General features: G+C 37.4%; 1 protein-coding gene across 1 annotated transcript in view; it reads left to right on the top strand.

The window, feature by feature from the left end:
• csmd2 (CUB and Sushi multiple domains 2) overlaps positions 1-25,796 on the top strand; it is a 334,540-nt gene that overhangs the window by 267,877 nt on the left and 40,867 nt on the right. The window contains exons 34-46 of the mRNA XM_056257596.1: positions 1,012-1,215; positions 3,816-3,940; positions 6,543-6,639; positions 7,828-7,932; positions 8,060-8,178; positions 9,126-9,195; positions 10,952-11,068; positions 11,407-11,616; positions 12,785-12,973; positions 16,590-16,767; positions 17,709-17,854; positions 18,603-18,683; positions 20,359-20,472. Coding sequence (XP_056113571.1) covers positions 1,012-1,215; positions 3,816-3,940; positions 6,543-6,639; positions 7,828-7,932; positions 8,060-8,178; positions 9,126-9,195; positions 10,952-11,068; positions 11,407-11,616; positions 12,785-12,973; positions 16,590-16,767; positions 17,709-17,854; positions 18,603-18,683; positions 20,359-20,472 — 1,755 coding nt within the window. The remainder of the gene's footprint in view (positions 1-1,011; positions 1,216-3,815; positions 3,941-6,542; positions 6,640-7,827; positions 7,933-8,059; positions 8,179-9,125; positions 9,196-10,951; positions 11,069-11,406; positions 11,617-12,784; positions 12,974-16,589; positions 16,768-17,708; positions 17,855-18,602; positions 18,684-20,358; positions 20,473-25,796) is intronic.

A 25,796-nucleotide genomic window follows, 5' to 3' on the forward strand; every position in this document is an offset into this window, starting at 1 on the left:
TTTTTTCAGAATGAATTACCCATGGACATGGTATCATACACACAATATATGCTGTATGTCCAGAAATTTTGGAATGTCACCCATAGAAATTTGCTTTTTACTTTATATATCTATATAAACTTTAACAGAATGATCCAGTGTACCCCAGAATCTTCAAAATGGAACCGAACAGCATAATTTTATGAAAACATATCTTTATTTAATTTATCAAATTTATTTATGTTTTAGTTGTTGTAATTTCGGTATTTAAACTAAATAAAAGTTTTTAATATTCAGTTTTTTCAGTAAATGTTAATTTTATTTCAATTATGTAAATGTTTTTTTTTTTTTTTTTTTTTTTTTATCAGCCCTATATTGTGTTTACATTCTTACATTCTTATATACATTCATATACATTCTTAATTGTGCCTAATCCTGCAATTAACTGCTCAAATATTGTGTGTGGGATGTTCCTATCATAACTTGTGGTTATGTTATGCATTCAGTTTTGATTGAGAGAGGCACTGTCGTCTAAATTAGGTGCTAAATTATTTAAACAATATGCCCATGGTCTTTCTTTCTCTCTCAGACACACACATTATAAACGATGCTGTAAATGTGCTGTACCTCTTCGGCAGCCATGGGGCTTCTGTTAAAATGTGCTTTAACAGCCCGCATCTTTCTCTATAATAGATAGTGTGGTTTTTAGGAGCTAAAACAGCATTATTGTATTATCTCGCCTCCCCTGTGGTTTTCAGTCATACTCCTTTTCGTTTCCTGCCCTGTCTTTAATGGAAAAGGACAGCATCTTATAAAAGTATTAAAAGTAGTGGTGTTCTGGGGCATCCCAACCAGCTGTATGCACTGTACCTTCTGTGGTTCAAACTTAAAGTGCCAGTTTCAACAATAATCTGGTGCATGACTGCATGTATAATGCATTACAAAGCATTTCTCACTTGGCAGGTGCCATAACATCCTGAAGTTGCTGTTTTGTACAAGTTCTTCTAACAATAGCGCATTTATTTGCTTTAGCTGTCCCAAGGACCAGCGCGACCCAGTGCAGCTCAGTCCCAGAGCCTAGACACGGCAGACGCACTGGGAACAACTTTGCGGTGGGAGCCGTGGTGAGTTTTGAATGCAATGCAGGATACGTTCTGGAGGGTCCCAGCGCCATCGAGTGCCTGACTGTACCCAACGCTCTGGCTCAGTGGAACGGCAGCATACCCAGTTGCATTGGTAAGAGCCCATCATACATATCTAGGGATTTTTTTTTTTTTTGCAGACTTCACACTTCTCTCAACTTTCACGATCTTATCAATTAGGTTAAAGGCAATATATTGGGAGCGATATAGTTTTGTCAGTTTCCAATTTTGAGGAAATAGTCAAATGTAATTTTTTCAGTTAACCCTCTGGAGTCCAAGGTGTTTTTGGGGTCCTTGAGATGTTTTGACATACTCTGACATTTGTGCTTTTTTCAGTTGCTTATAAACATATTACTGGCAAAGGTGTAATTACACTCTATTTAGCACAAACAGGGCTATCATAATGTGTTATCAACATGTATGTACATTTTTGTATTTTTGAGAGAATATTGTTTATACGTGGTTATTGAAAAAACTAAAACTTAAAGTTTCTGAAATAAGGCCACAAAACACATACTAAATATGTGTCCACAAGACTTTTGACTAATGGATGTTGTCGCCTAGAGTTTTTTCTTCAAAATGATCTGAAAATCATCCTGCCTTATCATTCACATAAAACAATAGATTGGTTTAAATTTAAAAATGACACTTTTTGTTTGGAAATGCAATATGCGCAGGGGTGTGACCTGCTGTGATTCACACCTGAGAAGACAATGGGCCCGCATTATGAGCGCATAATGAGGCTGCATACTAATGACCCTTTCATTCAGGTGTGTCACTGAGCCACAAGAATGACAATATATATATATATATATATAATACAAAATTGGTTCACAGTTCCAATTATTTATTTATTTTTCAAATTGTGCTTGCAAATTGTATAATATCAAATGTAAAAATTTCTAGTAATTGTGCAGTTAATTATCATACTGTTTTTACAGAAAGTTTGGGAATATATCCCAAATGTGTCACTAATAAAACACAATACAAATAATTTAAAGAGGAGGCTTATAATGAGCTTTTAAGATTTACCTAAGATTTATTTATATGTAGCCTACATATTTTTGCTATTTTAATAAAAAGGTTACAATTACAACAACAATTAAAATTTTAACTATATTTCAAATGTAATCTTTCTTTGTATATACTAAAGTATACATTTTATCATACATATTTCACAGTTGCGGATTAATTAGTTTGAATATAGCCTACAATCGAACAAACACTATAATAACATCTTAGCAAACAAGCTTATTTGATGTGGCAGTATTTTACAGTAAAAACGACATCTTATCTTTCATATGTAACATCGTTTTTATGATTAGGACATATAAATGTTAATTTGCAGTTTAATACGTTGCTTATACAAAAATATTTTATTTCAACATATTTCAGTCGATTTTTACTCATCTCAGTATTGGAATATAGTTAGGTAAAAGCTGTTCATTCATTCACACACAAAAACGCGATTCAAACAGTCTTTTTGTTTACAGACACTATTCCATATCGCGATTAGAACAAAGCACTTGGAAATAAAGAATGTAGGCCTACCTATTCCTCAGCTGGAACCGTCGCTCCTCGAAATGAAACTATCTGTACTTCTGAGGTATTTTTTTCCAGGATTATTATTAAGATAGTACTATTATTCCTCACAGCGTCGTAAATCTGAGTCTCTTTCGGTGGGTTATCCAGCTGATGTGTGGGCGTGGATCGCCTCAGAGCATTTGTGTTTGAATAGAGCGCGCGCTCCGTGGGCGTGGTCAAATTAACTTTAATGAGCTGAGACGAGAACGACTATCATCTCTCTCTTTTCGTACAGATTACATAAAATGAGAAAATTTGCTTTTTTATATAAATTACTTCATTTAAAAGAAGATAATTCAGGCTTCTTGCCTGTGTGCCTGTATACCTGTTTGACTGAGTATTTGCAGAGTTACAGTTCATTTTTCGGACGCGCTTTCAGAATGGACTTCACTGACAGAGAGAACGCAGAACGTGCATCATGTTTATTTTTCTTTATTAGGCGAAAAGCACAACACTTTGTTTTTATTATGAGGTTCCACAAAAAAAATACAAACTTAACAGGATCGAATGATGTACAACACTTATATGTAAGATCAAAATCAACAGAGTAATTTGAGTCTCTTTTGCACTGATAAGGAAAAAAGTGAGCTGGTATCGCCGGCGAGACCACCGACCCCAGAGGGTTAAAGGATCTCACTTCAGTTGCTTAAGTGTCACATGTTTACTTGTGTCCCAACCTCCTCAATGCGTTTGCTTGGATGAGCACGGTTAGATTCACACCACAGCTCTGGTAGGGAAACAGCAAACAGACTCCTACTCTTGAGAGAGAGCTGTCGCCAACAAACTCTCCCTGTGCCTAACAAGCAACGTCACACAGCTGTGGGCCAGCAGTCATGGCCTCCGGCATGTCACACATACACAAATGCACACACTTGGCAGATGTTGCCGCAGATACTCTGTGTGTACACACTCAGGTATCCACACTCATGTGCAACTGTTTACCTGTGCGCTTCACTGCAGCTACCAGATGCTTGACCACAGGAGATCCACGAGGAGGAAGGTGGTGTCCTGGAAGATTACAAATACCCTTCGATACCGTATAGGCTGTTTTGCGGGTTTTGCCTTCTGTACCTGCCCTTTCATCTTTTTCTCCTTTTGTCTGTGCTGCAGTGCCATGTGGAGGGAATCTAACCCAGCGGATAGGTACTATACTGTCCCCCGGCTATCCTGAGCCCTACCTAAACAGCTTGAGCTGCGTATGGAAGATCACTGTGCCAGAGGGAATGGGAATCCAGGTATTCTCTTCTAGCAACAATAAAACACCATTTTATCCCCTTTTATAAGGCCATTATGAACTCAAAGCATCATCACAATTAGTTTTTTTTTTATGTGGCCATGTACATGCTGTAAAAATGTAAGTATAACAAGCACTACCGTTCAAAAGTTTGGGGTCAGTAAGATTGTTGAATGTTTTTGAAAGAAGTCTCTGTAATATATGTGCTTCTGTGAGAGCACAGGGCTAGTTCAAGAAACTATGTGGTAGGAGACAGTATCAAAATATTCAATGAGTCAACACACTTATCTTTATTTCTATGATTTTTCTAGCACTGCCTGAATTTTTCAGGGGTAAATTCAGTTGTATAATGCTGTTATCACTTCCTGTGCAGTGTGACACTTTTAAATGTGGTCACGGAAGAGCGTTTAACAAGTCTGCAATGCTTCAACTCTGTTACTTTTTTAACTGTATCAATTTTTCATTTCAGTGCAGACCATAAAAGTTTAGATTCTAAGGGAGAAGGCAGTAATAATCGTCAGATTTTGAACAGTATCTTTACAGCCATCATTTCCTCCAGTCATACTTCATAACTCTATTCAGCGTTACCTTCTTGGCACCTCCGCAATCTGGCTGTAAAGAGCTTTTTGAGATTATGTGGCACATACTTTAGGTGGCCATCTTTCTAAAGACCTGATTATATATGACTGGTCTAAAACGAATACTTGTAGCCTTTGCATTTGCTGTCTTTTGTAACATGATAAATGTCAGTTTAATGCGTCCTTGTTTTTTCTTTTTTGCCCCAAACTTTTGAATGATACTGTATAATAGTTTCCACAAAAATATTTGTAAAAAAAAAGTAGTTTTATCATTGATCATTTCTTGAGCACCAAATCAGCATATTAGAATAATTTCTGAAGGATCATGTGACACTGAAGACTGGAGTAATGATGCTGAAAATTCAGCTTTGCATACCAGGAATAAATTACAATTTAAAATATATTAATGCAGCCTTAGTGAGATACATATACTTTTTCGAAACATACTATTGAAACGTATGTCATTTTGCATGTACCTATAACAAACATGGTTAACAGTTTATTTTACAGTGTCTTGTTACATGTAGTTACTATAGTAATTACTATAAATTGTGCATAATTACACGCAGCTAACCCTAAATCACCCCCTAATCCTAACCCTAACCCTATAGTAAGTACATGTAGTTAATTATTATTACTTTCTGTAGTTGATTATGTATAGTTACACTGTAACACGGACACCTCAAAATTAAGTGTAGCCCAAACATGATTAAAAGTCGGTCTCCTTCACATGTCTTATGATTAACAACATTTTAAATGCAGCTATAAATAGTGAAAGTAGGCAAGATGAGCAGTCCTGATTGGATACGAGTGATTTTTTTTTTTTTCAAGTATCATCTGCATCTGCCTCTCCAGACTTGCCTCACACTGCTGGATACAAATGTAATCAAATATAGCTCTGAATCATGGGAGGAGTTCAGGACCGCTTACTTAATTGCCTTTAACCCAATTCGCTGTAGGAGAATTGGAACCATGCGGAAATGATTACAACATCCCCAAAAGTAAGAGAGACATGATATAAATAGGTAGTGGTATGAAAGGAAAGAGGTGCAGATGAGGAGTTTTAAGAGACAGTCCTATGCAACTTATTGTGCATATTTTCTTCTACTCTGGTGTAAGGCTTGACGATATTTATTGAATACCCCCACATGGCGTTTTTTATGCATTCATAATGTATGTAAACACAGTATATGTAGATAAATATTGCTGTTTATTACTGTTTATTTATTTATTTTTAATTTAAAAATAATTACAGTTTTAGTGAACAGTGTGGAAAACATGCCTTGATTATTTCTAAACAAGCTGTTTTGCTGTAATTTACCTATTTTTGATCAAATGACCTGTGATTGAAAAAAAATAATCACCCTTTTATGCAATTTCAGATATAATGCTTGTGTGTTGAAGGTTGTCTAAATATATGCCAAAAAGGACCAGATATCATCACTGAACAATTCCGTTTCAGGTCTATAACCTGAAAGAAGCATAGAAGAGCTCTTAACTGATGCTATAGGGTGGATTGATGGTGTGTTTTCATTTTGTGTCAGACAGAGCGCTCATGAAGTCTGGATATCGAACTAACCCCCTCCCTCTCATGAAATTTCCAATTCTCTATGTGAAGCAAGCACAAATAAATGTGCCATTTGACGGCAAGGCTATCAGATGTGACAATCTTCCAGCGATAGCCACAGTCATGCCACTGTGACCAGCCAATTTCTAGGCTTGTTTGAGGCTGGGGCAGAAAAATAAATGTCTACCAAAATATTTACAGGGCTGAACATTGGAAAAACTGTGTGAACAGCATATACAACAAATGCAGAAGAATGCCTCTCATATTTGAAGATGACATTTGAAAAGTTATGTAACACATCAAATTAAGATATCTTTATTTGGCATATTCTTTTAACTTTTCAAAACTATACACAGGACTCAATCAAGATAGCCAAGTGCCTGCAATATTTTTCAGTACAATCCACTGATACTCAAAAACTGCTGTATTTTTACCTTTGTTCTGTTCCTTTCTCTCAGATCCAGGTGATTAGCTTTGTGACAGAGCAGAACTGGGACTCTCTGGAGGTGTTTGATGGAGGTGACAACACTGACACCATGCTGGGGAGCTTCTCAGGTGGGCTGTGTAATACTTCTATAACCCAGTTCATTACATAAACACACATCGTCACAGTAATCTTGTTGTTGCTTTGAATGCTTGGAAGATTCCTCAGTGGATAGCTGAGAGAAATGCCCTGTTTTGTCGTTGTAAAGAAATGTAGTTTTGCAACAATTTTTAGACCGCAATATATAGAAGAGTTGCTCCATTTTTTGAAACGGTTTATAGATAATAAAAGTGAATCTTTATTGTTGCTAGTGTGCATATGTGTTGCATTATGGGAAACAGAAGCTACTTACACAGTAGGGAAGGCTGTTTTTTTCCCCATTTATTGGCACAAAGACCAGGCACAAAATGTTACAAGTGCCCTAGAGAGAGATAAATGAATGATACATCCTAAAATGAATAACGGTGCACAGAGTGAAGACAAATGAGTCAATCATATCTGCACACACTGAGCCATATGACTAAAACAGTTGTATAAATTCCAGATGAATGAATCCATAATGATTCTCATCTGCATTGGGCTTTTAGAAATGAATGCTTGAAGCAAAACAACAAAGTATATTTTTATTGTATTTCACTTGGCTTGTATGCTATAGTTCAGAACACAATGTAAATGTGAAGATATAAAACTTTCAGACAGATGTTTTGTATTGCATCATAATGATTTGAAACAGAAATGTCTGTAGACTTTTCTATTGAAAATAGATGCTATGATGTTTGGTTTGCAAATTTGTTTTAAACTCATCTCATATAGCGTATACATATGATGTAAAACATTGTGTGCATAACATAAAACTTTCACATTATTCCATAAATATCTTAAATTGCTTGCTACAGTTCCATGCCTGTGAACTAAAAATATTTTTTTTATATTTGTTTATTTTTATCAATTAGTGACGAATTTGTGTGTATGTGTGTGTGTGCGTGCGTGTGATTTTAGTATTAAAAACTATTATAGTATATTTGGGATTTTATTTATTTGCTTTTATATATTTTTGAAATTGAATTTTTATTAGTTATTAGTGTTAATGTATTTTTATTTCAGCTTTATTTTAAATAAATAATACAATTTTAATAGGTTTTGTGAACAAAAGCAATGTGAAGTGTGCATAGTTTAACCTGCAACTAACAAAAAGATGTCAAGGACACACTGATTCAACTACACAATCACAATATGCTAACGGCTTCTTTATTCTACAGGTACAACAGTCCCAGCCCTCCTAAACAGCACCTCTAACCAGCTCTACCTGCACTTCTTCTCAGACATCAGTGTCTCTGCAGCCGGTTTCCGTCTGGAGTACAAGAGTAGGACATCTGTTATGAGTCCTGTGCATCTGGACCTACATACAAACATCTCTAAAATCTCAACTAGCTTTTGCATTCAGCTTAATTCCTCTCTTTATTTGTCTTATTGTCCCGTTTTCTCTCACAGCTGTGTCCCTCACTAGCTGTCCTGAACCGGTTATACCCATGAATGGCTTCAAAGTGGGCGAGAGACTACAGATGAACAATGTGGTGTCCTTTCAGTGTGACCCTGGATATACTCTGCAGGTGAAAGTGAACTTGCCAAAAGTAGGACAAAGCCATGAACACAATACAGCAGTGGTCGCTTCAGGACACAGATGTTACATTAGCCATCAAGTTGCATCCCAACATGGTTCTAAATTGGTTTATTGTACAAAGTACCAAAATGTCCTTAAAGCACTAAAATGTCCTTAAAGCACTCTCGCTATCCAATAATTCACTGCTCAAAACACAATGTGGTCAGAGGAAAACCATGATTAGCCTTGACTGAGAGCATGTTATGCAACCTGTTGGCATGCACCTAATTTGTCTAGCTTCTACCAAAAGAAATGATGTTGCACCTAATTGCTGAGAGGGACAAACTAACAAACTAAATCGGAAGCCTTTTCTTCTCAGAAACCTATTTACTGTATTTTTCTTTCCAGACTATTTACAGGTATATACTAGTAGTAATGCCAAGGTTATGTGTTCAAAAGACCTTGCAGTCATTTTTTTTATTTTTTATTAAGTTTTTGTTTGGAGAGATGGGAGCGGAAGCAGTATAATAGTTTAGCCAATTTCTGGCCCCCATGTTGATCAACTGCTATTTTGCATTTTCATTACCTGTTGGCTGCTCAGGACAGTGTGCAAACCTGGAAGCTATTTCAAGCCAGTTTTACATTTTTTGTAGCATCTGCGATTAGTAGTAGCTTTGCCTCACAAATTTGTGAGCAAAAAGAGAACTCCCCCGATACGAGTTACTTACATTCTAGGGTTTTGTTGCAGACTAGGTCGAAACTTAAAACATGAAAGGTACAGCTTCAGTTTTGTAAGTGTGCTCTCGACTTAAAAAGCCAAAAATCTGAGAAAAGTCATGATGTCATAATGGTCCAAACGTTACCAGTCAGAGTGTGGCCCGAGTGAATACTGAATGAATGAAGGAAAAACTGAAAAACAAACAATATTTCTTATTTTTATTTTATTCTTCTTTGCAGGGAGTGTCCCATATCTCTTGCATGCCAGGGCCTGTGCGCCGCTGGAACTATCCGCCTCCTCTCTGCATTGGTAATAACTTCTGTCATCTTTTATTCATTTATTTCTTTTCTAAATCCTGGCTTCTGCAGATTTATGAGTTCAGATCTACCACAGAGTCCCAAATGTTACAGAACTACACTGGCACTTGCGTGGGTACAGCGCCCCCTAAAAGTACTTGGGCACTTAAGCCGCATTTAAAAATGTATGAATTTCACTGTATTAGGTAACAAATTATCAAATACATGATGCTAGAGTGTTTCACAGAACTAACTTCACTTTTCTGAGCCGTTTATGCAGTTATTGCTTTTATCCAGCTGGTCCCAAGCTCATTTTTAGTGAAAGTATGAGGTCAATTCTCCTCAAGTTCACACAGATGTCCTAGCAGTGTGTAGTTCATCACATTAACTTTGAACATAATGCAATTTGAAATGTGTGCTTGTGCCATCTTTCATTAAAAACTGCTGTTTGGTTTGTTAATTTATCTAATACAGTGAAAAGAGCAAGGATAAAGAGTATTCACATGATCGACATAATAGTATCACGTGTTTCTTTAAAAAACCTAACGCTCAATTATACCCCTATTAGTACAATCTCCTGCTGTGATTGGCTGGGCTCTTGAGATGGTTTATTCGTTGCTTGGATGGTCATCAGCAGTTTCTTGATTCCTGCTGCTTTTTCAAAAGCACAGAACATATTTTTAACCCCTCCACTCTATATAGACTCCATTCATGATCTGAAGCTTTGTAGGGCTTCACAGCACATCCATCGAGTCTCTTTGAGTCCAAAGCCAGGGCTTTAATCAGAGTGATATTTGAATCAATCAGTAGTTTAGATTCAAAGCCTCGAGAGGAGGAGGGGATTGAGCATACGTTTTCACTGATATGAGAAGATTGAAGGCTGCAGAGGTGCTTGAGTGGCCTTTGATAGCTTTGGGAAGTGAATTGGCCTTTTTAATAAATGAAAGACTTGTTTCCCCTATGATGTCAATAGAAAAGCTAATGTGTTACATTTCTTTATTCGACACAAAGCTTTCAGGGTCAGTGAATAAGGTAGACTGCATTGCTAAGCAACGTGAAACGTCAATCGACTTGTAGCCCACACAGGCTGTCGTAGATGTCACATTGCGCTGCATGTTTACATGCTCTTTCACTCTGGAGATGTATTTATTTTATTTTATTTACAGTTAGAGTGAAAAGTTAAATTGAAAAACAGCATCTTGTGCTTTTACTGGAAGTTAGAAAACTTTCTGAAATATGATAAAGTTTTTGCATATTTTCTTGCTTCCATTATAAGCACAAATTACAAATATACTAATTTGACGACCTACAAATATATAATATTACAGGAATGATGAACATTTCTGTTTAAAATGTTAAAATCCATGTCATGTATATCACGTAATACATATCATGTATAAATTAGATATTGTATTGTATATTTGATATATTAGATTTAGACAATGTGCTCTTAGACTTTTGGATCCTACTGTATATTTAGCAACTATAGAAGCCATGCTGGCTCACCAATAAAAGACCAGTTCATTTGCAGGTCAGTGACAGTAATTTTCACTTTCAGTCATATTTATGTTCCCACCAATCAAAAGAAGTGGAAATAGCCTGTTGGTTGCCTCATATCATTCTCTAATAATAGCCTGAGAGCTGTCAGCTGTTTGTATTTGCCTTTAGAAGTACTTGAACCTTGAGCACTACAGGTTTGGTTTATATTGCAGTATGCGTTTTCGACAAATTAATGTTTCTAATACTGTCCCCACCATTTTTCCTTTCAGCTCAGTGTGGGGGAATCAGAGAGGAGATGGAAGGCACCATTCTCAGCCCTGGTTTCCCAGGAAACTACCCTAGCAACAGTGACTGCACCTGGAGGATTTATTTGCCAGTCGGTTACGGTAAGGACACAGCAGAATGAACAGATGCTATTTAGAAAGAGTTTCCTGGTAATGCCAGTGAGTTCTAGTTTAAGATGAATTGGCTAAAACTGTTGATACTAACCATGATATGTAACTGGTTTGTTACGGAATGTCACCACAGACAGAATGAGAATGAGGCAGAGCACTCATGGAAAAATGAATAGGAGAAGAAAATCACATTTCAATTTCTCCATTCAAGTAGATAGAAGCTGTTCTTGTATGCCTGTTGCCTGCATAAAACTAGTTGTTAGCACTATGACTGGGATGGCATTCCACTTTGACATTACTAAACACATCCTGTTTTATCATCCAAACAGGGGCTCATGTGCAGTTCTTGAACTTTTCCACTGAGGCCAACCATGATTTCCTGGAAATTAGAAATGGACCTTTTGACACCAGCACAGTGATTGGCAGATTCAGTGGGCAGGACATACCATCATCTCTTCTAACCACCTCCCATGAGACCACTGTATATTTCCATAGTGATCACTCTCAGAATAAGCCTGGCTTCAGATTTGATTATCAGGGTAAGGAAACTAAAAAAGTAAAGTTGAAAAAGTTGAGGATTGACCATTTTACTTGGGGGCGGGAATACAAAAGTCCACATTCTGTTGTAGTTAGCATTGTTGTTGCAGTTCTGCCTTTGCACGTTTATTTTCTCAGGAACCTCAATTTGAATGTCAGTTTCAATACCTTGCCAAGACAATCAGTCAAGATAACGAGTAAACACGATAGTAATCCGCTCTCTGTGAAGCTGTGCATAAAATCCATCAGGTATAAAATGCTGCTGGTGCCAGAATCCAAAGTTGAATATGAGTCCAATGAGGGAATTTAAAAATTGTTTCATAGAAAGGGCCTGTTCTAAGAAGGATCCATGAAAGCTATCATAATTTACACTGTAGTGCAATGACAGTTTGCAGTATTGAAATGACTTGTGAAATCAGTATTTACATAATTATGTGTACATTAGCATATAAATCAAGCATTATATCTGGCAGTATACCCTTTTGCAGAGCTTTGTTACAGAAGATACTCTAATCCACATAATTCAATTTCTTTAGTCATGGTCATTCTGTCTGAAACCTTCAGCGTATTTCCTTTTGTGTCTATGAGATTTGAAAAATAATTTGGCAAAACTACTTATAATGGCGCCAGACTCAGACAGATTTAATGAAAAGAAATGCGTATGAATTTTTTATTTCAAAACTTCTCTTCAGAATGACTTTAAGACATAATTGAGGAGGTAAATAGACAGAAAAATGGAGAAACACAAGGAAATCATTTTAACTCAGGGACGAGATGTTGTGAAGTAAGTGTGTTTTGGTGCTTTCACTACCTGCAATGAACATTGATCACTTGTTTGCTTTCCCATGAAGTTCAGACCTCCAAAATTGAAATCTGAGAAGAAAAAAATGACAGCATCTGTCATTGCCAGAGCTTTGATTGCATTTGCTTTGAATCAAATCCCAATGCTTTGTTGGTGTACAGCAATCAGTGGATTCCATGCATATGGTTTACATGTAAAACCTGGTGCTTGGAGCTCAGAGCAATCATTTTATAGATGCAAATTCATTTCTTTGAGGTGTCACAACAGATGCACTTGTCGGGGGCTCTGCTTTCTTCTTGCAGGTTCAAAAATGAATCATGCATTTTCTTCCCCCATGTTTCATGTATCAATATGCCTGTCTCTTCCAGCCTATGAACTTCAGGAGTGTCCTGATCCTGAACCCTTTCACAATGGTGTGGTGGTTGGAGCTGGTTATAATGTGGGTCAGTCCATCTCTTTTGAGTGCTATCCTGGGTATCAGCTGATGGGACACTCCATTCTTACCTGTCAACATGGTACTACACGCAACTGGGATCAACCGTTTCCTCGTTGTGAAGGTACAACCCCCTCCATTTCTCTCCCACATTAGTAAACATCTGGAATGTAATATTACAAAAAAGAAGGTAACACTTTACTTAAAGCCTTTTTATGTTTTAATGCATTATTCTTCCTAAATGTGTCAAGTCAAGTCATCTTCATTTATATATCGCTTTTAACAATGGATTGTTTCAAAGCAGCTTTACAGAGATAAACATATAAATTAAGGTAACAGATTGTTTTGGCGTTATAGCGGTTGTTGAATAATGTTACTTCCAGCTAAAGTTAACTTTGATTGATTCACTTCCGTCGAAATGATCAGACTTTAAACGCGAACCTGTGATTAACACTGACGGCGTTCACATGCTCATTCAGAATTCTCTAGTCATGTGCTTTTTAAAATATGTGCGCAGGTTTGTAGTTCATACAACCCAGCCTAAACAAACTACTTTTCTTGCCTATAAATTTTGATACAGAATTTTGTTTTATTTTATCACTTCGGGGTACGCGAGCCGGAATTCACAACGCTTTATCTGTAGAGTGGGAAAGGGATCCTCCATAGGGAGAGGATAGTGGATACTTCAGCACTGCATTGTCATCGGGTCCAAGCAAAGCTCCCTCGTCAGATCTGGACACGGCCTGGATCCGGCAGGCTGCGGGAAAACCTCGGGATAAACAAAGACACTAATATTAGCGTAGATGCCATTCTTCTTATGATGTAGCGAGTACATCAAGATTTAAGGGAAGTGTTCCAAGTTCCGGCTGACCTAATCTATGCAGCCTAACATTGAATTTATAGAAGTCTATAATGTATTATGTGTATGCTAGGTCAAAGAGATGTGTTTTTAGTCTAGCTTTGAACTGACAGTGTAACAATGAATAGCTAAGTATTAAAATATATTATAACTGTGGTTACAATTATTCATGCCATGCATTACACAGCATAATTAATGCATTACAAATATCTATAATATAATATAATTATAATAATATAATATATATAAAGGCTTTAAAGTGTTCCCAAAAAAAAGGTTTAAATGATTTAATGAAATTAAAATTATTTATTCCAAACCTCTATGACTTTATTTTTTCTCCATAGAACACAAATGAGGTTTCACAGCATGTTCACATTGCTCTGTTTCATAAAATGCAAGATAACAAATTACAACAAGTTATTATAAAATATTTAAACTTAACTACTGGCAAATAATGTATTCTGTATGCTTAATTACTAACTTTGTTTTACCCATCATCAGATGGGCAGCTTTGAATGTGGGTCAAAGAGGGCAACTGCACATAAATGCAAATTCTTTACTATAAACCATCCCTACAGACTTAATGGCTCCTTCCTAATATCTCATCCAAGGGGATGATGGGAAAGGAATCGAGTTTATCCTTGACCCACATTCTCATGCTCATTTTTTTTTCTGTTGATTCAATGAGTTAATTATGCAGTGGGTCACGAGGTAGCATATGCAGCGGGGCTGCTGAATGTTCATATGGGAATAAAGATGCTCTAGGGAGGTACTCAAGGGGCTGACATAGCATTCGCAGCCCCGTCGCCTTGTTCAGGCACCGGTGCTTTGCCCAGCATCGCTGCACAGGTGAACCCGCAAATAGAAACACACATTATACATCCACTCTGTGTTACAATAACTCCACACAATGAAAAACTTAGCATCAACCTGGGCCTTGTTAAAACACTCTTGCAGTGTGCGTAATTGAATTTGTAGGAATCGAGAGCTCTGGTGTTAAACAGAGTGAAAATGGAAAAAAGGAATGTGACGCACCATACTCCCATGCTGTGTAATATGTACACTGTCAAGATGAAAGATATGACTCTTTTGTTCACAGAATGCGTTTATATAAATATAAATGGTGAATTACATTTTTGAAGGGGCTGTAAAGTCACAGCTGAGAGTACCAGTAAGTAAGACTAAGAGTCCCCCAAAAAAACATGAAAGTTTGCCACATTCTTTTTTTAATGCACTTCAAACTGCCATCTCTCTCTCTCTCTCTCTCTCTCTCTCTCTCTCTCTCTCTCTCTCTCTCTCTCTCTCTCTCTCTCTCTCTCTCTCTCTCTCTCTCTCTCTCTCTCTCTCTCTCTCTCTCTCTCTCTTTCTTTTTCTTTTTGTGTTATCATTTGTCTCCGATATACTTGTCCCAGTTACGGCACCACCAGGGTTTTAAAAGGTACAGAGAAATTATACTGTAGTCAAAGCATGGGTCTCAAGATATAAAATAAGTATGTCATTTTATATTAGCTTTTGAAACTGATGAAATAAATTGGCTATGGACATGCTGTGGTCAAGCGGCCTAATTAATCCGAATTTTATCATTGTATCTGTATAGTAAAATCTTCACATTTATAGTAAAATACTATATAGTGTTTTCATAGTGCATTGCTTTAGGTCAAAGACTTTGCTGTGGCGACCGATGAGATGTTTTCAGAGGCAAGAATTGTTAGAGGTTTGGCTAACTACATTTTACAATGAAATGCACTTACCGGTACGTAAAATTTACATAAAATCAAGTACTCAAGTTAAGAACAAATTCTTACAATATATGTATATATTATATATATATATATATATATATATATATATATATATATATATATTATTATTATTATTATTATTATTTACTTAATTAAAATTATACGTACTTTACAACCCTACTACCCTAGCTATCACCTACACATGCTGCCACCAGTAGTTCATGCCCAGGGTGTCATGTACATAGATTTCCTCTTCCAGGCTTTAAAAAGATGATCGATTTTCTCTTCTACTGTCCCACCTGTCCATATCAACCAACTTGGCCTGTCCTCCATCTATGGTTCCCCCCTCTTTTTCAGTTCACCACATTCCTCCCATCCCCACTCACCACTCAACTTTTTTGCCCAATCGATAACGTCACCATGCATTTCTGCTTGATAGCGTGGCATGTTTTTTTTTTAATCAATGCTGTGATCGATACTTCATTTAGCAAGTAAGGTGGCGAGAGAGAACACACGGCACCAGGGATTAACATAGGCACCCCTCTCAGCATTCCATCGGAGACGAGAGGAAATTAAGGAGGAGGAAAGAGTGTATAAAGAATTGTAGAAGGATAGAGAGGGCGGGAATGAGTGGGGATGTGGGGACGGAGAGACCTTGACGGTGCAAGAAACCGCTGAGAGTACAGTCAGAGTGAGAGTGTATTATGACTGTCGTTATGTGTGCGTTCAAGTCGTGGGCCTATCTTTATTTCACCAGCCAAATCGCATTGATTATTTCCTCACCGACTCGGGGGCAGCAGCAGCAGCATGGGATCAGGGATCAGCAAGAGCAGGAAGGGGATTTGATTTCATATGTCTGGGGCTCATTTGAATCATTGGAAACATAGACACGTCTATATAAATGCAAAGCATTGCCTGCAAGAGGGATTTCTAAGATGGAGTCGGACATGGAAAGTGAACTACTGAGAAAGACTGAGTGGTGTTTTAGAACCCAGCGGGGATTTTCACCCATGTCGCCCTGCCCCTATCCTGGTTTCTGCTTTATCCTCCGTCTGCCAATGCTGCTTTCTGTGATGGCGTTTCTTTAGTCTTTGGTTTCTACAAAAACTTTTCCAATTGTTTTCATTTTTCCCTTTTAGTGCCATGTGGAGGTAACATTACATCAGAAAATGGCACTATCTTCTCCCCCGGTTACCCAGAGGACTACCCCGCTTCTGCGGACTGCAGCTGGCTGATTACCGTGGCATCAGGCTTGGGAATTCGTCTTAATTTCACCCTCTTGCAAGTCCATGGCCCCCAAGATTTCATCACAGTCTGGTGAGTTGTTCAACTTCCTGTAACGATTTTGCTTCTACAACTTCTCTTTCTCTGTTTGTCACTTTCTTTTCTGGGAGGGAGCATATTTATAGCACATGCAGACTGGTGGCAAATTAATTGGCTTCTAAATTGAGTCACTTGAGGCCTGTATGTATAGGTTCCCCTTAAAACAGATTAAGATTCAGTCTAATTACGCACATTCTCTAAATTCATTGAATCTTCAATGAATCTCTGCAATTTTCTGTTTGGATTAACTGAAGCAATGAATTTTTTTTTTTTTTTTTTTTTAATCTATGGTTCTCCCTACTCTTTCTTGAGGCATTATCTACTCTCTTACATGCAGGATTCATCCACTTCAACTCAAACTAAAGGTACAGTATAACCAGAAGAGTAAAGAAAAGCTCCGTCAAGACAGCTTGGTCTCAGTTCAGTGAGCCAGCACTCCCTTTAGCCAACCAGATGCTTTTCTGAATGCACAGGATAGGACATAATCTGTAGCGCAAGCTCAGATGGCCACAAACAGATGGTTTTGAAGCTGAATGGTCATGGTTAAAACTGGGATTAGGTTGGTGCCAAGTTGTTCCCTTCCCACAAGAGGATCGTAAAGGGAACCCCCCTAGGTAATGTCCTTGTAGATGGTGGCTTCGGTTTCACAATGCCTTGACACAGAGGCTGAGTCTGAACTGAGCATGAAAGAACCGTAAGAGTGTGAGAGGAGTCTCTGAAATCAGAGAGGTAATCAGTATGGCTAGAATCGTCCCTCAAATCAGTAAAGTAATCAATATTCAGCGAAACGTTTCTCAAACCAGCCTGGTTATATGGGTGGGATCTGATTTACTGTGCATTGTCAGGCAACAAGGAATGTGGTGTTTTCCTGTCCCATTGAGTATGCAAGGTCAGCGGGTTTTATACATTTAATTTTAATGGTGTGTCTTCAACAGGGACGGACCTCAGGAAACAGCTCGCAAACTCGGAGTGTTTACAGAGGGAGAGGCCAACAACCCACCAAGCAGCACTTCTAATCAAGTTCTGATACGTTTCCGAAGCAATTCGGAGAAAGGTGGACTGTTCAAGATCAACTACCAAGGTAATTGATTCAAGAGAAAGTTACCGTTAGCCTTCCCATACATCTCAATAGCAGTTGCTTGATTGCCGCAGGACCCCGTGGAAAGATGTGATTAAATACATAATTGCAGAGTTGTAGTCCAAACCAGCTTATTCAAGTCCCAGTCTAGGCTGAGATCAGAGTAGGTTGAGTTGGAGTCAAGACAAAGATCTAGAGAGGGTCTGAATGATTCAGAAGGCACATTTCGGCACAGACCACAAAATGTATCTGAAGTGCTGTGGTACTCAAGACCAGACATGGTCTCGAGTCCCGGTGCCAATCAAATGTTCCTGAGTTCATGACAAGTCCATGAAAATATGGTCATGGATTTGAGACCGTGTCCAGGCTCGAGTATTACAAATCTGTATGGGTGCTTAGGACTGAATACAGTTTTATCAATCCAATGGAGCTGCAGGTAGATTACGACATGACAACACTGATAGCTGTCAGCATCACAACAGCCATGTCACACTTAAAAAGCCCTCCAAAAAAAAGAAAATATAACTGCTCAAACATCTACTACAATATAATGCATGGCTTTCAATGTAGAAATTAATCTTTGGATCTAATAGGGGCTATCCTTTAGCTATTCAGCTAAACCCTAAACGAAATGAAAAATGATATTTTTTGTCATGTAGAACTGTTCTGTACTTTCACAATGAATAACCCCCAATGCAATATGACATGTCTGAACCTGTTCTCTTTACCTCTCTGACTCTCTTTCTTCTAGCCTATAGACTTCAGTTTTGTTTGCCACCTCCCATCATTCCTAATGCAGAAATACTGATGGCCAGTAAAGAATTTAAGATAGGTGAGTACGAATTGATTTTACATCATTTACAATCTGATTTGTATGTGTGTGTTCGTGTTGGTGGACTCGGCCTGGCCCAGTATAAGTGGAACATTTTGAGCAGAGACGCAGGCTGCCAGTTCATTTTCAGGCTTGAGCGCCTCTCATTAATAATGTTCCCAGAATAGCAGAGCCAGCCACACACACACACCTCCCGCACCCCCCACTCTCACCGCTCACACCCCTCGAGAACTCGCTTTGAGGAGAGAAAACCGCTCAGATGTCAGGGCTACCAGTCCCATAGGGCCTTGCTGATATGCTGACTCATTGCCAGAATTCAAAGCAGAGGCTGATGTTGTATTGTGCTTGGTGCTAGAACATAGGTTGAGTCTACATTTTGTGCAAACACAAAGTCATGGGGAGCCCAGATAGAAGCTATTTTATAAATTAAGTATACACTTTTATATTCTATATAATCTGTTTGCGATACTTTCCTATAGCAGGTGAATTGAGGAACTTACTAGCTTACTAGCAGATTATAAAATAGCCAGTCTCTGTGTGAAACTCCACCTCTAAAAAAACAACTACTTCAACTGTTTTGTTTAGTAATTACAAATTATAATTGAACGAACTGTAATTGAACAATTTTGGCTGTCCATCTCTAATAGGTTTTTTTTCTTTTCTTTTTTCTTGATTGTATTCAAGCAATGTTAACTTTTTTTTCCCAAAAAATCTTTTGAATGGTTTATTAAAGCTGTTGGTTTCACCTCCGAGTGCCCACAGAAACTTATAAATAATAAAACAATCATGACTTCATTGGTCCTCTAATGATGAGTCACCAGCCTCTGTTGTCTCTGAAATCCATTGGTAAATCAATGCACTGCTTATCTGGCATGGAGAAAAAAATGCATTCATTTATATTAATTGTTCTAAATGGGTTGCTACGGGTTAGTGCAGGGTTGTTTGATCTCTCTGGAATGAAGTGTGTTTGTAGAGCCTCTGTCGGGGTTAAAACAGTCATGGTCTTTGGCACAAACCTACACTGAATCACTGTTTTGATCACTGATTATCCACCACATCCAATTTATTCGCTTAATTCAGTGATTTAACTAAGGTCGTTGTATTTGGACGGCCATGAAGGCACGTTCTCAGCCACAAACACATTCCTAAATATGTATTTCACAGCATGCAAAGCCTCTTTTTTTTTCTTTGCAAGCTTGTGTTACAAGTTAAATGCTACAGTACATGATAAAACCACTTGGTGTTTTTGTTCCTCTTAGCGGAGTCACAGAGTGCCTGAATGTTTGTGTGGCAACAGTGAGATTTGCTTCAGAGATCTGAGCGGCCCTCAGGTAGCAGCCTATGGGTGTTATGAATGTAAACCATGCGGTGTGGCGCTTCCTTAATTACACTGCAATGCAGCGCCGGCACATTGAGTCTCCCTTTGACTCACTCTCTCCTTCTCCCTTTATTCTTTTATTGTCACTGTCAGCCATTAAGCAAGACAGGGAGGGGACGTGGCCTTCATCAAGTTGTGAGCGGGGCAATAGCAGGAACAGCCAGATGCTGCTCCTGTTGTTCCGAGCATCTCAGAAATCCCATGTTCTCCATAATATTACAGAAAGTGCATCTGAAAGACAATTGATAAAGCAATGATGAATATGCTTACATCTGTTCGCTCCCTCTCGTTCCACAGGTGATATAGTGCGTTACAGATGTTTGCCAGGATATCACCTAAATGGGAACAGCATTCAAACCTGTCGCCTGGGGACTCATCTCGAGTTTGAAGGACCTCCACCTTCATGTGATAGTAAGCTATTTCAGACACCAACATGTGCAGTGTTTTGGTCCCCAGTATGGTCCTTTTCTCTAGCCTAACCACTATGTCCCTTAGTCAGCTATATTGACGATAAAGACCAATCTGTTTGAGTTCTGTCATGACTATGCTGGTCCACAACCTAAATCTCCACCTAACTAGCTTAAACCAAACCAGACTTGGCCAGCATGAATCTTCATCCTTTCTTTCTTCTGTGGAACACAACAGAAGATATTTTGAAGCACTCTCTGCTTCAAAACATTTTTTTTCAATTGGACATCATTGAACCCCATTGATTTTCATTGTCACTTTTTCAAAAAAAAAAAAGAGCTTTGGGAGCTTTTCCAAAAGAAGAAAGAAAGTCAATGATAAAAATAATGCAAGTAAAGTAAATGCTGACAGAATTTTCATGTATCTCTTTAAACAGACTATACTATACAGTTACACCATGGTACTTTGATGTAAATGCCTGTCTTATTCACTAACCACAAGCATTTTAAAAGAAAAATCATTCTTAGTAACTTCCTCCCTCTGCGTTTTACAAAAGACCAGTCCTTTGGTTTATATACTATAAAATCCACCCCCACTGTGTTGCAATGCATGATGGGTCTATTGATCATGATGGTTGAATCTGTGCTATATGAAGCTTCATTATTGCTATTGGCTTAGAGGTGGGATGAAATACCTCAGAGCCTGTCAAGCAAACCCCATGAGAATGCTTAACGCTCATCTACCTTTCCTCCAGCTGCTTTTATGTGATTTGATATGGCATTTCCCATAAACTCTTCAGTTCCTCCTCATTATGTTTGTCTCTCTATGCTCAGCGTAGGAGAATTATCTCTCTGAGCTCTCTGTATAGTCTTCATTGTGTACAGGACTAAAATGCCTCTGTTGGATGCCCCAATATGAGTACAGTGAGGTCCTAAAGTCTAGGACCACTAGTGAAAATTTTTTTATACCGCTTTTGTCATTATAAATTATATAATCAACACAATATTTATATATTTAAAATAAAAAATTTCAACTGTTTATTTCCAGGTTTATTAGTATTTTGAATCCCAGATTTTCAATGTGGTCTCAGATTTTGCACCTCATTAAATATCAAACAGACTTAAGCTATCCCTTCCTGTGTTTGGCCTTGTCTGCGATGTAAGAAACAATTGGGCTGTTTGTTTACTGGAAGCAATTTGTGGATAAAGGCCTGAAAGTGACTGAAAAGGCCTGTTGAAAAAAAGGCAAAAAAATTAAACAAATAATAAACATGAGGCGTTATCATTTTTCAGCATAAGCATGTATCAGAGAGAACAGACAGAGGCTGGGGTTTGGGACAGTGTGAAGGAGGAAAAAATTATTATATATATATTTTTAATTTCCCAAGCATGTTCCTCCTCAACCTTCATGGTGGAGTGCTTTCAATGAACCTGTGTAATTCATCCTAACATCAATTTAGGTGTCGGCAGTTAATTGCTTCGGCTATATGAAAAGCCCCTTATACCGAGCGCCAACATAGCCAGCTGACACCCGCTCCATTTGGTCAGGGTACTGCCTCAGACTGTCAGTCACATTAAAAATGCCTGCCTCGTCAAACTCGAGAGGGATGAGAGACAGACAGAAGGATAGAGGAGGAGAAGGAAGGTGATCTTATACGTTGTACTGAGATCATTTGTGGAGAGAGACAGGTCTGTTTTGAAGGTCAATCAAAAAATAAAAGAAGTGATCAACTATATAAATGTGCATAGTTAGGTTAACAAAACAATTATCCATTGCTTGTTGTTGAACATTGTTAAATGCACTATATTTACAATGAGAATTTGTGTTTTATTTATTTATTTTACATGTAAAAGCTCCAGTAACAAAAATAGATAAATATTTTTGAGAAACACCTTGGGAAATACATCAAATCTGTACACAACTGAAAATGTAATAAAGTATCGGAAATCCTAGTTCGTCTTCAGTGGTACACTTTTTTTTCTTTCCTTTATATATTGAAAATGGTATGCATTTTTATATTTTTCTGAAGACACATAGCAGACATCATAATTGTATTATTTATGCATACGTATTGTTATGCTTTAAAAAGTATACAGTTTTATTATGGCCGGTGTGGAAATGCATCACAGCAATTCCACTGTGGTACAGAATTGCCATATGGCAATGTTCATATTTTTCTCCAAAACTCTGTTAGACAAGGTTCTTCTGTAAACAACGGCATCTAATTATCTAATCAATGATGCAGCGAAAAATTCTTGCTGTATGATAAATATACAAAAAAAATGCACTTTGCTGTCTTGGAGAGGAAATCAAATGTCATGTGGCTTAAAAACAGCTTATTATTCTAAGTCTGACTGTCTATTATTCTAAGTGTTCTTCTAAGTCTGCCCTTTTAATTCCAACAATGCAATTTGTTCTATAAAGTGAAGGGAAATGATATATTGCCATGTGACTATACTGTACCTTAAAGGGGCAAAAGCCAGGACAAATACTTATGGGAGTTTTTAACCTTCCTTGGCCTCTCCTGTTGTTGACATCAAAGGCTGTGCATCCAATTAAACTACATGATATTTCAATTCATATTAAATGAAAAATGTATATTCATTTAGTAGAATAGCCAACATGGACATGCTGTGTGATATGTTCTCGTCTTCAAAAACCAGCATTAAGGATAAAGAAACCTGACTACGTGAAATACAGGTTCACTTAAAATAAGAATACACATGGTTTGTGTGTAATTTTGTGGCAATTATGGATTTAATGTAATAAATATTGATCATTTCAATATTTCATTATAAGGACAGTTTTGTTTACGGTTATCCTGAAGAACGAGTAAAAGAGTGAGCAAGCATACAGAGAGAAAAACTGAGGGATTGAAAGAGTAGAGAGGAAGGACAGTGATGGGTAGAGGGAACGCAAAGCTCATTGAGATGCAGAGGATATCCAGGCTGCAGGTGCACCCAGCTATTAAATCACAGCTTCTCTCTCTCTCTCTCTCTCTCTCTCTCTCTCTCTCTCTCTCTCTCTCTCTCTCTCTCTCTCTACCTCTACCTCTACCTCTACCTGACATCTGATCTGTCACATCCTCTTGTTGAATACATCATACCATGTCTTTCTTTCCATCAAATCCCTCTCCTTGCTTCTTTTAGCTTTCCTCTGATATGAGAATCATATCTTTTGCGGACATAATCAGACACACACATGACGATGATGGCCGCAAGCCAGTCTCGTCAAAAGAAACCCTGTGCTTGACATTTTGACAAGGACATGTGTAAGATGCTTGATCCTTATAGTTAATTATTATTATTATTCATTTGTATTAATTAGCCTATACAAAATTAATATTAAACATTATTAAAAAACAATAAAGTTTATAGTATATGACAATCTATTTTTTAGCATTTTTTTAGCAATTTAAAAAAGTCCCATTTAAAAACTCTTATGCTGCATCTGATTGCTATAGGCTTTCCCTTTTTTCTCTGTGTTCCCCTCTCGCTCTTGTTTTTGTGTCTCTCATATTCAGAGAGAGAAAATAGATTGTGAATCGCATGCCATTATGCAAATTAAGGGTTGAAGAATCTCACACGTAATGTGACTTCTTTTCTTTGCAGACTCTTTTGACTTTCTCCACACTCAAATTCCCAATGTTTATACTCAAATATACTGTGTTATATATAAATAAAATATGCTTTTTATCAGTGACGCACAGCATGTCATGCACACATCCATGTTGAATTTGTTATTCCACCCTTCTGTCACCATGGTGACATGAAAATTCCAGAGCTTTTTTCTCTTGATGGCATTTAGGTGCTCTTTTCATTTATTTTCTTATACGTATCTTATACGTATGTATTGGCTCTTAGTTTGTGGAGTTTTGTAGTCGTATTCAATAATTTATAAATTCTTTGCATTATTTTTCTCCTATTCAAAATTCTTTTGAATTTATATAAAATATTAATCTGTTGTTCATATATTATGTATATTTGTATATCATAGATATGCATTATATATGTCACTGCATGCATGTGAAAACTCGCACCAATGCATATTATATGGTACATGCACACAGTGCCACACTAATCTAATAGAATGGCTTTATATCCACCTTTTATCTTCTGAATTATAACAAATGCCGCCAGTACCTCCACATCTCTTGCTCGTTTTAAAAATCCTACTCTTTTTCATTATTAGACAGCCAATAATATCACAATACATGTTTGGATGTGTGCGTTTTCAGCTTCATACGTTTCGAAACATTACTTGTTCAAATTATTTTCAGTGATTTGATATTTCCCTATTAATTATAAAGTTCACTAGCAACTGGACATGTATTTGGGCAAGATCATCCTTAAAGGGATAGTTCACCCAAAAATTAAAATAATTTGCTCAACCTCAAGTTGTTCCAAACCTGTATGAGTTTCTGTATGAGAAGACATTTTGAAGAATATGGGTAATCAAACAGTTGATGGACCCCATTGACTTCCATAGTATAAAAAAAAAACTATGGAAGTCAATGGGGCCCATCAATAATTGATTACCGACATTCTTCAAAATATCTGACCCTTTGCTAACCCCCTTACAAATATTTTTGACTAATCCTACCTTTAATTACTGTTCTAGCTTATTATCAGAGAAACTTTTGCTGTTTTCTAATGTCTAAGTCTCTGGAGAATCGGTATGTTTGAATTGTTTTAAACATACTTTTACAGAAGTTATCCAAAAATGTTATAAAACGTTGTGTACTAATAGTCATATAACAAGGTATCAGAGAGCTAATATGGTATTATTGCATCCAAATTTGCTAATTTAACTAATGCGCACAAAATATCTGTAAAAGAAAATCGGAAGTTGCTGCCATCTGGGAAACCACTGTAGCTCTTTTTTTTCTACATCATAAATGACTTGCATCATAAAGTTATTGCAGTCGAAACGCAATAAACGTTGTCATGTTATCTTGCATTCGGATGGGAGGTTATTATACCAAAGCATTCTGAGGATAGACTTCAGAATGATCAAACCCAACATTTTAAATCTTGTGCAATGAAATTAGTCCACTGGTTAGTCCAGTTATCAAATCGCATCCACTGTTGAGACAAAGTCACATACGTTGTTTTGTTGTGCATCATAGTTTATGCACATCTTCTTATCAGATATAACATTTATCTGCCTCAATGGAGCGCAAAAGTGTTTGTATGCACATATTTAGAAGTTTTTATTTGCATCTTGGCATTTCCATTCAGCTTTTTAAATGCGATGTCCCAAAATGCGCATGAAAATAGTTGGATGTAAACATAGCTATTGTTGCCTCTTCCAAATATTTAAAGAAA

This window comes from Rhinichthys klamathensis, unplaced genomic scaffold, assembly GCF_029890125.1.
Source record: "Rhinichthys klamathensis goyatoka isolate OS25496 unplaced genomic scaffold, OSU_Roscu_1.1 h1tg000140l_1, whole genome shotgun sequence".
Lineage (NCBI taxonomy): Eukaryota > Metazoa > Chordata > Actinopteri > Cypriniformes > Leuciscidae > Rhinichthys > Rhinichthys klamathensis.